Source organism: Bos indicus, chromosome 25, assembly GCF_029378745.1.
Source record: "Bos indicus isolate NIAB-ARS_2022 breed Sahiwal x Tharparkar chromosome 25, NIAB-ARS_B.indTharparkar_mat_pri_1.0, whole genome shotgun sequence".
Classification (NCBI taxonomy): Eukaryota; Metazoa; Chordata; class Mammalia; order Artiodactyla; family Bovidae; genus Bos; species Bos indicus.
The window spans coordinates 10,736,395-10,751,525 of record NC_091784.1 but is presented as its reverse complement, the minus strand read 5'-3'; the positions used below and the strand labels follow the sequence as shown (position 1 = coordinate 10,751,525).

Below are 15,131 nucleotides of genomic sequence, written 5' to 3'. Positions count from 1 at the left end.
GAGAAAGACAAATATCATACACTAACGCATATATATGGAATCTAGAAAGATGGTACTGATGTACAGGGTAGCAAAGGAGACACAAAGACCAGACTTAAAATGGAGAACGCTGGGAGTTTGATGGATGATGCAGGACACCCAAGGTCGGTGCTCTGTGACAACCTGGAGGGAGATGGGGCAGGAGGTGGGCTCAGGAGGGAGGGGACACAAGTGTGCCTGTAGCCGATTCATACTGATGTATGGCAAAACCATCACGATATTGTAAACTAATCATTCTCCAATTAAAACAAATGAAATTTAAAAAAGAAAAGATAAGCCAAATGGAGTCTATTCAAAAAATGAAATATCGTCAGCCTTAAAAAGGAAGAAAATCCCGCCACATGTTATAACACGGATGAATCTCGGGTACTTGGGATGCTCAGTGAAAGAAGCCGGTCCCAAAAAGACAAACACTGTATTGATTCCACTTATATGAGGCACCTAGAGTGGTCAAATGCCTCAGCCAGGAAGTGGGGTAGAGGCTGTTAGGGGCAGGAGGGAGGGAGAACAGGGAGATGTTTAGTGGGTAGGGTTTCGCTTTGGGAGGATGAAGCTTTCTGGGGCTGGAAGGCAGTAATGGTTGTGCGAATCGCTGAACGAGCAGGAGAGGCCTGCAGACTCTCAGGATCCAAGGATGTCAACCTCCGTCCCCTCATGTGACAACTCTGGCCAAATCCCTAAGCTTTCCCAGTACTCTGTCACTGTGGATTTTTTTTTTTTTTTTAGTAACAGCCATAATTCATCAACTTCCCAGGGTGATGGGCATTCTAATCTGATTAATATTTGGTAAATGAAGTGCTTTTCAGGGAAATGGCAGGCCTGACCTCCCAACAGTCTTTGACTTGACAAACGCAAGGATTTTCTCAGTTGCCCTCTGCGGTCAATGTTCCAGCCATCACAGTGAGGCCAGATGATAAAAAGAGGGGCAGGGAATGATAAGAAGGCCTTAGAAAGAAGGTTATGGAGAGGAGGGGAAGGATGCCCTTGCTGGTTACCTAGGAGATATGAGAAGGACCGCATGCTGTTGACCGGCTTTGGAGCAGAATTCCAAGAGGCCAGCAGTGCCTGGCAATGACACAGTGCGTATGTGCTGAGTATTTGTGGTACCCCTTCCTTTGCTTTTTTTATTACTTTTCACTGGATTGTACAAGATTGAATTCAGAATTTGTTTTTTCTCCCTAGGAAGCTGCTTTCCAGAGGATTTGTCTAACCTGACCTCCAATCCTTCTCCTTATACTAGTTAAGCCCATTGGAAAAGCTGGTGCCCCCACACCTCTGTATCCCAGTGGCTCAGCCTGCCCATCCCTCTCCCACTCCCTGCTCCAGAAACACACAGACACACACATGCATGCACACACATACTTAACCACCTCACTGTTCATTATAGAAATTAACAGAGAAATAGGACCCACAGAAACTCGCCAGGGTGACCAAGCACACGCCCCCCCAACCAAGCTCAAGTCCCACTTTGGGCTCTCGCTCCACTGTCTTGCCAGGGCTCCTATTCGGTGTTCATGTGTCACCTGCTAAATGCTGAAGCACTAAAGGTTCTCATTTCTGACAACCTGAGGGCTGGCATCGCGCAGGCCCCTCTGTGGGTAAAGAAGCACAGAATGGGCAATGACTTGCCCAGCGTCACACAGCAGCTCTGGGGCAGAGTCATAGGTGTCTGGGATGCAGACCTTGACCGCCTGATACCTAGTCCCTGGCTCGCCCTCATCAGAAACCTGCTAGGCCTGGGGTTGGCTCTGGCTTTGCAAAAATGAGGCCAGAAGGTTCAATTTCATTTCAGTAGAGACTTCAGAAGGGGGGAAAAAAATAAAGCCAAGCTTGGGACTCCTTAAGTCCCAGCTAACTTGGCAGGTTCACAGCCACTACTGTTCTGTTCCCTCCATGCCCTCACAGGGATTCAAGAGAGGAGTCATCTTTGAAGGTCAGGCCACGAAACTGATGGCTGCTTTTCCTTATAGGCAAAAAGCCTATTTTCCCATATTTTTCAACCAAGAAATTAAAACAATTCATTCTCTTGTCTCAGGTCCACTTATTAAGCTACTGCTTTCAGTTCAGTTCAGTCGCTCAGCCGTGTCCGACTCTTTGCAACCCCATGAATCGCAGCATGCCAGGCCTCCCTGTCCATCACCAACTCCCGGAGTTCACCCAAACTCATGTCCAAGTTACTGCTTTAACTGAATCCAAAAAGAAATGACTGTCGTTTCAGACTGAAGGTTAGACTAAGACATGAACGAGCATCTGGGTGCACACTCCTCTGGCCAGAGGGACCAGGGCACCCTGGTCTTCCTTTCAGCACTCAATTTCTAAAAATTAAAAGGTCCTGTGATTTGGTTTTTTTTTTTTTTTTTTTTTTTTTGGTTTCAGAATGAGTTGCCCATCACTGGGGACCTGAGGCAGAGCATATTTCTCTGCAAACCGGGGATGGGAGTGAAGGGTCCAGGGGTGCACATTTATTTCACACAACTTCCTTGTCTGGGCTTAAAAGTGGAGGAGGTGTGAACTCTGGGTGCTGCCTCTGTCGAAAAAAAAAAAAACAAGTTGATGCCACATTCAAATCAGGTCATGGCAGACTTGTGACTTGTGACCATATACCTTTTTATTCCTATGCTTTCTGCCGCCTTTTTAAGTAAAGAGTTCACTGCTGAAGTGGGGATGACGGGGTATGCAGGGGGAACTGGGGCCAGCATCTCTTTACGCGATAAGTCCAAGGCTGTCAACAAGCTCACCGGGTCCAGGGACGACGTGAGAAGCACCACGTTACAGAGAAGTATCTGGGAGGAGAAGACAGCCACAGGTCCCGTCTCAAAACAGGAAGGGAATGGAAAGGAAAACAAGACAAGACAAAGGAAGGGAGCAGCTGGCCTGAGGGAGACAGAGGAGTACGCAGAAATACTGTGGTTTTCTATGAGAGCACCTGCTGTTTCTGGGAGCCCAGCACCCACACCTCCTTCTTCTGATGAATGTGTTTCTTTCTGAAGGCATCACGTAGGGCAGACGCACAACTGGCCTGACCAATCAGTGTCGGCCGTCCCTCTGCAGGGTGGGCAAGCCAGGTCCACCAGCACCAGTGAGCCTCGGCTCCCGGGCTTCAGTTACAGCTCTCTTTCCACTTGGTGGCTGGGCAGGATGTGGGCCCTGAGCTGCTGATGGTCATCTATGCACCCAAGTCCAGCCCCTCCTGTGCCTCCCAGTTAGACAAACAATAATTGCCTTTTCTGCTTGAGTTAGTCTGAGTTGAATATTTAAATCTTATAACCACAAGAATCCTAACATCCTCATGTTTAAAAAAAAAAAAAAGTCTTTATACTTCCTAGAGTCGCAATTTCCAGATGGGGACAATGAAGTCCAGAGCTTGGGGACACCCTCCAAGGCACACGTAGGTCTGGCTGGTGAGACAGGACCGTAAGTAACATCTCCCATCTACCCATCGACACTGTCCTCTGGCTTGACACCAAGTGAGAAAATGCGCCTGACACCCTTCCAAGTCACAGGAATTAACAGCTGTGTGGTTTCACCCAAACACAGAGAGTCTAAGGAGAGAGCACCCAGCGGCCACACCTTCAAACATGAGAATAACTGAGAGGTCAAATAAACAATTCAAAGAGCCCCAGAATACACCTGTTGCTGCCCAGTTAGGTGTCTCTTTGCTGGATGGGCCTGCAAAAGTTGTGCTTATTTACGATGAGTTGGGCCAGGAAAACAGGAGGGCATTACAAAGCTGAGGGGGCCATGGAGAACCACACTCCCCTGGACCCTGAAGTTGGCATCAAACATCCAAACAAAGTCTCTCGGGAGATTCCTCTGAGCCCTGGCTGAGTAACCACCTGGAAAACAGGGTTCTCGAGGCTGGTGAACATGTCTCCCTGTGCCCCCTACACAGGGCAGGCTCAGCCTGCAGGGAGCTCCCCCCTACCCAGGGAGACCACCCCCCACCCCCTGGATCCCAACAGGAAGCGGGGACGGCAGCCTTGCAGAGCCGCTGCAGCCCCGCTGCGCCAGGACTAGGCTGCCAGTTGAGTCACTGGATTGTGTGTTTGAGGCCAAGCCTACCCCTGTCCACACCATGGTTAGTCACAGCCCCAGCCTGGTTAGACAGCAGCCCTTAAAAGGACTGGAACAAAAAGAGGTAGCATCTTTCCAAAACAAAATTGACGAGAACACAGTGTACAAAATGGGGTGAAGTCGTCCATTTTCCCCAGAGTGGCTACAGGACAGTAAACCAAAAGTTTCAGCAGATAATTTTCTCCCCAGTTAGACCAAAAAGTAAAAATGATGCAAATAAGCAAACAAGTATGGCTTACCTTGTGTCCACCCCTCACCTCCCCGCCACAGTGATATTTGTTGGCAAAGGGTTTCTGAACCAGAAAGGAATTCCTAAACCAAGATGCTTACTGCACATTTTGGACAGAAAAAAAAGCATGCTGGAGATCTCAGCCTCAAAAGAGGGCTGATGGCAGCAGGGAGACACTTGGGTTATATTCATCGAAATATGATTGTGGCATTTGCAGAGAGCTGCCAAGATCATCAGAATGGGGCCAGCGGGGTGGGGATGGGGGTGGGTTTTGGCTGCATAATTGCAGCAAACTCCCCCAAACAAATGAGTTCCCAGTCAACTGATTTACTGAGCGGCTCCATTTTCCAGCTTTGGATGCCTGGACTCGCACAGTCCAGGCTGATGGGCTGGCGAGCTGGCTGCAGAGGAGCTGCTGCGAGCCCAGGACCCAGAGGAGGGCTCACAGGAGATGCTCCCCCCACGCCTGAGGAGAACGCAGGCGGGAGCTGGGGAGAGCCCGGATCTGTCCCAGGAGGTGTGCTGGAAGCTCCCCTCTGGCAAGCAGAGCTCCCACCTCACTTGACCCCATCACCTCCTCCACCCTGAGCGTCTGGGGCCGTGGCCAGAGACCCCATCTGTGTGGCTGTGAGCCCGGCCCATGACACAAGCAACGGTTCAAACTTGCTTCATCCCTGGGGCTGACAATGCTCTCCAGATGGAGGCATTAGTGTCTAAACAAGAGGGACGTGAAAAGTAAACCAGAATCGTCCTCGACAAGGGCAGAGAAGAGGACAAAACGATTCTGTTCTTGACCCCAATGCGCCGAACACCACCGCACCTCACTCTAAACAGATGAGGGCTTGAAAACAATCTTAGTGTAAGAATCTGGGGGGTTGCATTTGATTATTTGATTCCCTCCCAAACCATAATCGTATGAAAAGCATCTGATTTCATCAGCCCTAGGCCATTTTTCTTCCTGCAGTGCACTGGCAATAAAGATTTCAGTCAAAAATCATCGTCCTGGGTTATCAGGATTATAAGGAAGAACCAATAATGATAAAGATGACAACACTATCAATAATAATGACAGTAGTTATGAAATAATCATAGTGGGAGACACTTACGACATGGGCCAGGCACTGTTCTGAGCATGTTAAGTGCATTAGCCCATTTTATTCTCCTCATAACAAAGTAAATCCCCTCTTTTGACAAACGGGACACAGGGCAGGGAATAAGAGGGCAGGGCCTCGCCCCGGGCTGCCCAGGCTCCTACGGGCCTGGTCACAGCTGTCGCCAAAGGCCGGGCAGTGTAGAGTGAGGCACACAGGTGTCTGGAACGACAGGCGCACCCAGGGACACACACGGGGTGCCAGACAGGACGGCCCAGCGGGCAGGCTGGCGGTGGCGCGTGCACTCACCTTCATTCTCCCCACTCGTCTTGATGCCTTTTGAACCACCCTCTGTACCTTTAGCCTTCTCGGCGTCTTCCTGGGCATCCTCGGCGGGCCCTTTCTCCTCGTCTTCCTCCTCCCCAACGTTTTTGTAGTTGGGTCTCTTTTGCACCCGCCTCTTGCCCTTGTGCTTGTTCATCTCAAGGGACCGCTCTAGTGTCTCGGTGGGTTTAATGAAACACCGAATGCTCGGCTTAGCCTGGAAAGTTGAACCAAGACAATGGACAGATTTGAACAGTGGGGTCTCACTGGCTCCTATGGAGCTGTCTGAAGGTTTCCACCCCAAGAATTTCCCTCCAATACAGCAAATTTTATGTCTTCGTTGATCATGACGGCTATTCAGTTCAGTTGCTCAGTCGTGTCTGACTCTTTGCGACCCCATGAACCGCAGCACACCAGGCCTCCCTGTCCATCACCAACTCCCACCCAAACCCACGTCCACTGAGTGGGTGATGCCATCCAATCATCTCATCCTCTGTCACCCCCTTCTCCTCCTGCCCTCAATCTTCCCCAGCATCAGGGTCTTTTCAAATGAGTCAGCTCTTCGCATCATCATTACTATTAAATAATCTAAACAATAGCACCAGCTACCATTTATTTATTGCCCACAGTCCCAAGTTACTGTGCCCTTGAGCCACACCAGCTCCACGCTTCCCAAAGGTCAGAAACACACTTTTAATACTTTGGTGGTACTTTCTATGTGCCCGATGGTGTTTTAAGGGCTCTGACTACATTACCTCACTTAACAGTTTACAAAACCCCCAGAGAATAATAGTTATGCTCAGATGAGGAAATGGAAGTTCAGAGATGTTACATGACCCACCCAAGGCCACACAGCCAGGAGGTGACAGAGCTGGGATTCAAAACCACTTACCATCTGCACAATTTATGTCTAAACCACAGCGCACTGATGTCATTGTTAACTTTCAATTTAAATATATTTATTTTAAGAGGAACTCTATATCACAACAGAAATGAAACACCACTGTGCCTTGCTAATGTAAAAATAGAAAAGAAAAAGCAAGGTGAGCTGGATATAACCAGATTGCTGGCTCTCTTTAGAAGGGGAGCCTAACAGGTATGAGCAATGAGTTAAAGCTTATTCCCAAAGGAAACCTGCCCCCAAGGAAGAGGTTTTTCCCTAAAAAGTCCAAAGGTTTTTAAGAGAAAAGAAAAAGGCCTGTGTGTCACCACAGTTCATACCCTGCATTGTGGAAAACCACAGCTGTGTCTCCATCCTTACAGCAACCATGAGATACAGATTATCAATCCCATTTTACAGATGAGAAAATGAGGCCCAGAAGGGCTGGGTGACTTGCCCTAGGCTCTTCTAAAATAATAGTGCTTCACCAGGAGCTCAAACTGAGTTCCCTGCTTAGCACTCTTTAAATAGTATTTATATGCAAATGAACCAGGTCCAGGGAGCAAAGATCAAAACTCGTCCCTCATCTGTTTAGGGCAGGATTCTGATTGAAGAGTTTTTCTCTCTGCAGGGTCCAGGTGATATTCAGACATCACTTTGTCATTGAAAGACAGAAACGTTTTAAAGCAAACTTTTCCATTATCTTGATTCAGTCTATCCATCTGAATATATCCCAAACAACCACCTACTGTGTCTTCTGGGGGCCACCGTACCCTGCCAATAAGTGGAATGTGCTCTAAGAACGCAGATTAATTTCAATAATGCTCAAAACAAAACCTAATTGAAAGTTAAATTAGCATCCAAATCCAGACATTAATTTTTATTTACGTACTTTGGATTATTCATCCACGAAAACGACAGATAAAATTGAGACATGATTCAACTGTCCAGGAAACCCAGATAGTGCGTTACAGATGCCAAGAACTGAGAGCCCAGAGACGGGAGCGTTCCAGGCGCTCACCTCTTGACAGATGGCATCCATCAGAGCCCACTTAGGAACGCAGCGCTGGATGCTCCTCACCCTTTCTGGAAGGACTCAGACCTGGTAGGTCAGCGCCCCAAGATGAAGCGACTGCTTCCTCTGATGACCACTCACTCCCAGGGAATTGCATGCCGCATGCAACCGAAGCTTTCAGAAACAGAAAAGTGAGACCCCATGCAGAGCAAACCACCACTCGTCCGAAGCTGCGAGCGGAAATTCACACAGACGGATGCAGACAGCACTCCCTGAGCTCTGGGTGGACTCAGATGTCCAGGACAACCGGCTGCACTAGGAGAAGAGGAGCGGTGCGTAAGGTCCAGGGCTGGTCAGGGTGCTGTGGACGCCAGCTGGAACCTTCGTGAGCAGTGAGGCCTCTCTCAGGTCCTGGCTCCTTGTCTAAACCATGGGGCAGTAATTCTGGCCTCCTGGAGCTAAAGGAAATAGTGGATGGAAAGCTCCTTCAGGCTTCCTGGGTGGCTCAGTGGTAAAGAAGCTGCCCGCCAATGCAGGAGACACAGGTTCGATCCCCGATCCAGGAAGATCCCTCATGCCACAGAGCAAATAAGCCTATGCACCACAACCACTGAGCCTGTGCTCTAGAGCCCGGGAACCACAACTACTGAGCCCATGTGCTGCAGCTACCGAAGTCCACGAGACTAGAGCCTGTGCTCCCCAAGAAGACACTGCAACAGGAAGCCTGCACACCGCAACTGGAGAGCAGACCTTGCTCTTCTCAACTAGAGAAAAAGCCCATGCAGTGACAAAGATTCAGCACAGCCAAAAATAAATTTTTTTTAAAAGTCACTGGAAGCAAAAGATATTATTTTAAAAAAAAGAGAGAGAAAGTTCCTTCAGAGCTTGGCCATGCAACAAGCAACCGACAGACAGTTACCTTCCTGTTCCTGACTTCATGAAAGAAAAACAAAAAAAATCAACTGTGAAAATGAATTTAAAAACTTTCCAAGGGATCTATCTGTTTTTCTTGATCATCAGGTATTGAGGAGGGAAGAGGGGGAAGAATGCTTACCAGGGAAATTTCAAACCTTTAAAACACAACCTACCCAGTAAGTAGCTGGAAATAACCTAAATGTCCATCAAAAGGGGATTGGTTGGGTAATTATGGTCTGTCTATAAAGTGGGAATCCACGTGGACATAAAAAGACTGAGGTCTTTTCATATCTAGATCTACTGATGCACAAACAGCCTCTGGATAAAAAAAATGCAAGAACTGGAAACAAAGCAGGGTCCCATTTTAGGTAAAGCTTCATGATGGTGTAAACACAACTTTTCCTGGAAAGCTGCACAGGAATATATTAGAATTTCCTGTTTGGGGAAAGAAACAAGGTGGGACAAGCACTTAAGAGTTTTTCGTTTCTGTATCTTTCTGTCTGGTTTAAAATTTCTAATCATGTATGCAGGTTCACTTTTGCAAATATTCAACAGGGGTCATTTGGACATTGGAGCTGTAGATTTTATTTTCTTCTATATTTAAAAAGCCTGATTTCTTTTTGCTTAATAATTTAACAACATCAAGATCCCATAAGGGGTTCCCTGGCAGCTCAGTGGTAAAGAATTCGCCTGCTAATGCAGGAGACACAGGTTCCATCCCTGATCTGGGAAGACCCACACGCCACAGAACAATGAAGCCCGTGTGTCACAACTATGGAGCCCGTACTCCAGAGTCTGTGTTCCACAATAACAGAAGCCACCCCACTGAGAAGCCTGCACACCATAAAGAAAAACCCATGCAGCAACAAAGACCCAGCAGTCAAAAATAAGTAAAATTATTCTAAATAAAAGATCCAATCGTTACCATGGAGAAGCTGACAGTGATTGGGAAGTGTGGGCTGGGATTGGTATCATTTCTGCTGTTTCTCACAAGGGCCTCTGGCTGTCAGGCCTCCCAGGAATCTTCACGTTCCACTGGACAACTCCAGATGACCTTTCTCTCAGAAACCCCTGAGAGAAGAGCCATCTCATGCCCCAGTGAGCTCTTCCCCTAAACCAGGTGTCTGGACCAGAGCAGGGCTTGACGGGCTGCTGAATGGTGGCCTGTACCAAACTACATCCAACGTGATGGAGAGATCAAGAAGAAAACAAGAAAGTTTGGGGTGGGTGGGTGAGGGTGGATGAAGAAAGGAGCCTAAGACCTCAGTAGCTGAACTTAGTGGAAGAGCCAGCACCATGGGACCAACCAGAAGAAATGGGAAAGCCCCTTTAAGAGTCAAAAATCAGAAGGCCTTAGGGTTTATCTTCCCATAAAGAAAGCACAGCATGCATGTCTCAGAGGCAAGCCTCCTGCATACACGGTCTACATTTCCCAAAGGCTCAGGTTTCACCCACCCAGGGCTCACCTCACAGGGCTGTGGAACCCAAGCAACAGAAGGAGTGAAGTCAGGGGACCCTCCTTGCTGACTCCAAGATGCTGCCTGTACCCGAGTGGGGGATGCAGCAGGGGGGCTGTGGGCTCTGTGGCTGCATGTTTAGGCTGGCATCTGGGGTCAGAGGCAGCTGAAGGCCAGAAATGTGACTTCAAGGGTGACCTAGAGGTCTAAGTCCTCCTGAGAGCATCTGCCCCCACCTGCTGGTTAATGATACCTTCCACCAACCTGCCCGCCTCTGACCTTTGGTCCTTGCTTCAAAGTTAAATACTGGAGAAAAGTGACTCCCCCAGGGGTCAGTGATAACTAAGGCCTCTCAGGGGCTGTGGGATCTGAGAACAGGGTCTGCAAGGACAGCGAGAGGGTCAGGAGTAAGGACTGAAACCTGCAAGGCCTGTAGCTGAGTGGAGAAGGAGAGGCAGAATCACTGATGCCACAGAGGGCAAACAGAACGTCCTCCGCTAGGCTTGGGTGTGCCCCTTAGAAAGGCCCCAACACACCCCGAGCCAGAAAGACCCCGTGTGATCAACCAATCAAGGATTCCATTTACAGTTAAAAAACTGTCGACTCAAAGCATGAACATACACACCAGGTTTTCCTGAGCTGACAGATACTGACCAATGACAGTACCCAGAGCAAGGTCTGGAAGGATACACAAACTGAAAATGGTGGTTCCTTTTCAGGAAGACACTGAGGTCGGGGGGACTTTCACTTTCTACTGTAGTCGCTTCTGTATCATTCAGTTGTTTGGCAGTGCCTTAAATTAAAATGTAAAGAATGCCTTTAAAGAATGTACCTAATGCCACCAAATCGTATACTTAAAAACGGTTCATCCATCGTAATGGTACTTGCTGTAGGTATTTCACAATTGAATAAAAAAAAAAAAAAAAAAAACCTTTAAAAAAGGCACCTCTGGAAGTCAGAATGGTGATTCGCTGGTGGCAGGGGTGGGGGTGGGGGTGCTGGTTATAGACTGAGGAGCTGCAGGGGACGTCAGAGGCATTTTTCTCTTGACCTGAATCACAAGCTTCCCCCACGGTCTGAAAGTACAGCAGTCCTACGAGACCTTCCGTAAGCCAGGATGAAGCTATTAGCCTAGGACACACCTTGCTGACAGGCACACAGAGTAAACGGGGATGAAGCACGGATGCTCAGACGCAGCTCAAAGCTCCGGGCCTTAACCCCCAGGTGCCGACGGTGGTGGGGCTGCTCGGGAGGCGCGCTGCCGCTGAACAGCTGCTGCAGAACCAGCCAGCGTGCACCTTATTTTCCCTTTTCACCTTTTGTCTAAAAGTGAAAAGCCTCTTTGGGCTTCTTTCAGTCTTTTGTAGTTAGGACTTCGGTTAGAGAGAGGCAAACTTTCCAGAAGCGAGGGGCACCTGTACACATGAATGTAACCACTGGTCCAAAGCCATCAAGCAGTACAGCAAAGATCACTGCACTTTTATGCACTTTACTCATGTTATTTCTCAATTTAAAAACTGTTTACCAAGAGGATTTCCAGTGAATTCAGATTGTCGCAATGCCCTAAATGCAAGCGAGGAGCAAATTAGATGATGTGGGGAGCTGGCTTGGCGGCAGTCTCCAGCGGGGTTAAGCCCCGACGAAACCCCGGGTGCTGGGCTAGGAGCTCACAGTCCAGCAAGGAGTTGTGATGTATTGCTGTGCGTGACACAAGGATGGACACAAAACAGAGCACAGAGCACACTGGGGGCATAGAGGAAGGGGTGGGGAACCGTGCCAGGACAGGAGCAGGTGGGCGGGGTGGGGGGGTATGGGAGAGGCCTTTGTGGGGAAGGAAATGACTAGTCCGAGGCTTGAGTGTTAGCAGTTTACTGGAGCACTCGGGAGGAGACGAGAGCATTGGGCAGGGCGGCTCCGAGCTCCGGGCAGTCACCTTTATTTCTGTCAAGGCCAGGGCCACCTGGAGCTGGTGTGCCGGTGCCGGTGATGGTGACAGTGCCCGGGGCACAGTCTGCTGGGCCAGCGATGGCCTCTCCAGCTAGCAGTTCATAGGAAGGTGTTCACGATGCTCACATCCTGGGAACAGGTGTCGGGGCCCCCACCTCGGCACAGACAACCCGCTGAGCGGGTGTTCTGGGGCTCCTCAGTGACGGAGGAGGGAGGGGAGGAGGCAGCACGGGGACGAGAGGCAGGCCAGGGAAGAAATCTGACTGAGAAGGAAAGGCGAGGGAAAGAGTCTGGAGGCTGGAAGGGGCAGGTAAGTGAAAGGGCGGGCAACATGGCCTAGAATTCTGTCTGGATCTGTGGGAGCAGTTATCGTGGTCAAGCTGCGAGAGGCACCCCCAGGCTCTCCCAGGCCTAGCCCGCTCACCTTCTGAGGAAGCAACTAGCATCCTTCTGTTCAAACAGCTCTGCTAAGGGACTTGGGAACCAGGAGACAGATTTTCCCCCCAAAAAAGGAGACAGGTCATGAGGACTAAGAAAAAACCCCACGAAACATGAGGACAGACCTGAGCCCAGATCTCAGACCCACTTGTTGGCCGAGTGAGCCTCACCCAACAAGCCTCAGTTCCCGTGTCTGAAAAACAGGGACAGCAGCAGCTCCATCACATGCCGCAGTCGGGCTGAATCGAGATGCTGAACACAAAAATGCCGGCCGGACCTCTGCCACAAAGAGGCACTCTAGAGATACTTATTCACCTTCCACCTCCTGGCAAATAGATCATTTGGATGGGAGAGCTGGTAGGGGAGAGGGGTCTAGCTTTTCAAAACCAATCAAACTGGTAACTTTCTGTTTGCTGGCTTCCTGGTTTGTGAGTGGCTGAGACTCAGCTCCCCAAAGAGCTCCTGGGCCTCTCCTGAGCCTCCAGCCTTGGGGGCTGGGCCTGCGGGATATTCAGCACAAAGGCAGGCTGAGATCCACAGGGCACTGGAGACGTCGGAGCCCTGCCCGCTGGCCCACACACCCTACCCGCGGCCTTCTCCCCTTTGGGCCTCAGTTTCCACATGCATCAAATGAGCCTCATGCTGACACTTTTCCCGCAGGGCTCTTGTGAGGTGCCCAGGGGTAGCAGCACACATTCTTGTTTTATTTTTTTTTTCAGGTAATAATAACCATTACTAACACCCAGTGAGCATAGGAAGCATGCCCAGCGATGCTCTGGGCACTTGACATATATCGATGGACTCCTTTATCCTCCAAATAACACAGGTGGGGAGGGGGCTGCTGAGGGGAGGGGTTTGCCCCAGGAAGTGTAGTTTCAGCACCGCCCCCCATCACGTGCTCAATCATTCTGCTGCCAAGCTCAAGGGTCCAGCCCCACCCACAAGCACCGGGAAAGTCTTGCCGTATGGGGCCAGCCTCTCAAAAGGTGGATGTAATGACCCTGCCGTGCCCGAGTCACACTGTCCAGAGGAGCAGGCAGCCCTGCCTGGGACAGTCCACACATCACATCACTTTTCAGGTGGCCCTCTGACCCAACGGGCGTTAGGGATGCACATGCTTAGTCACTCAGTCATGCCCGACTCTTTGTGACCCCATGAACTGTAGCCCACCAGGCTCCAGGCAAGAGTACTGGAGTAGGTCGCCATTTTCTTCTCCAGGGGATCTTCCTGACCCAGGGATCGAACCCGCATCTCCTGGGTCTCTTGCACTGGCAGGCGGATTCTTTACTTCTGAGCCACCAGGGAAGCCACACAATGTTCAATCTTTCCCATTTCTCTCTCAGGTGCACAGAGCTCCAAATGTCATAGTGGGTAGGGTGGGGGGAGTTCACGGTGACTCGTAACCAACAGCACGTGGCTTTGCAACCAGCTGCATAGGAAGCAGGGTCGCTAATCACCACCAAGCAGCCCTACACTCATTCCAAAACGAGGTGATCAGCAAGCAAACATCAGATGGAATCAACTCCGGGGTGATGTACGGGTGTGTGTGTTATATGCCAAACCCTGAGTGACGTGGGCTGCTGAGCCAAAGCCCACACACGCGTCCAGAATGTACAACTGTGGCGACGTCAGCAGGGCTTCTGAGCAGCATCGCCGAGCTTAATGGGGAAAATAAAACCCGAGGCGGGCAAAACATGGAGAGGTAACAGGCAACTTCCATTAACAAGAGGAGCCTGGCTTTCTTCCCCACCGTTGGCCAATTATCAGCGAGTGTCGCAGCAGCCGAGGCATCACCCAAAACAGGGCCTATTTGTCTGGAATTGGAGCTCAGAGGCCTCATGCTACACGCGCGTGCACACACACACACACACACACGGAGCTCAGAGGCCTCACGCTGCACAGGCATGTGCACGCGCATGCACACAGCGTTGGCCTCTGTGGGAACCAGCCGGTCATGTTGAGACGGTGCTGGGACTACTTAGAAAGCAGCCTCGGGGTGCTGCCCATCCCCTGGCTCCCTACCCTGACCAACTTCTCTGTCCCTCTCAACCAAGCACTGCCTAGTCTGGCCCTCTGATGCTGCGTCTGGCACTCCATAAAGAGCTAATAAATGCTTGTAGCGTGAATTAATCCAAAGACATTAATCCTAAGATATTTATGATTAAAGAGGCATGTTCAACATTCATGCAAAATAAAATATCTTATCATCTGGTGAAACAGTGATAAACCAAGCACTTGGCTGCTATTTCTTTAGGAGGAATATCTGACTACATCTTGTTCTATTAAAAAAATAATGAATTGTGAAATAGTGGTGACTCTCAGTGGTCTGAAACATTTGGCCCAGAACCCTAATCTCATGCTAAACTGGAGACCATCACTGCAGATAGTGGCAGAAGAGCCGGAAGCAGCAGCAGCCTGGGGACTTGAGGCTGGACGCCTGCAATCGCCTGTTGACAAACTGCTGAGCACGCAGAGGGGGAAGTGACCAGGGGGCCTTGTTCTCATCAACATGCAGCCCCCCAGCCTCCATGCGAATGGAGCACACACATCCCCACCCCAGCAAAACCCAGTTTCCTGGATGGAGGACTCTGGCGCTGACCAGGATGGAATTTCCTTGCTCATTAGAGATGTGGTGCTTGCGTCCCTGTTGAGATGGGTTATTTCAAGATAACTGAAGTTTCCTGCAGGAACCATGCTAAATACCATGGACTCCCAGGTTAGG

At 49.9% G+C, this 15,131-nt stretch overlaps 1 protein-coding gene across 6 annotated transcripts in view; it reads right to left on the bottom strand.

Annotated features, from left to right (window-relative positions):
* Positions 1-15,131, bottom strand: part of CLEC16A (C-type lectin domain containing 16A) — a 234,658-nt gene that overhangs the window by 164,540 nt on the left and 54,987 nt on the right. For 4 of the 6 annotated variants that reach the window (XM_070779669.1, XM_070779667.1, XM_019987685.2 and 1 more), the window contains exon 10: positions 5,743-5,974. In XM_070779669.1, the coding sequence (XP_070635770.1) occupies positions 5,743-5,974 (232 nt within the window). The remainder of the gene's footprint in view (positions 1-5,742; positions 5,975-15,131) is intronic. The other 2 variants (XM_070779668.1, XM_019987686.2) reach the window with 1 other exon arrangement.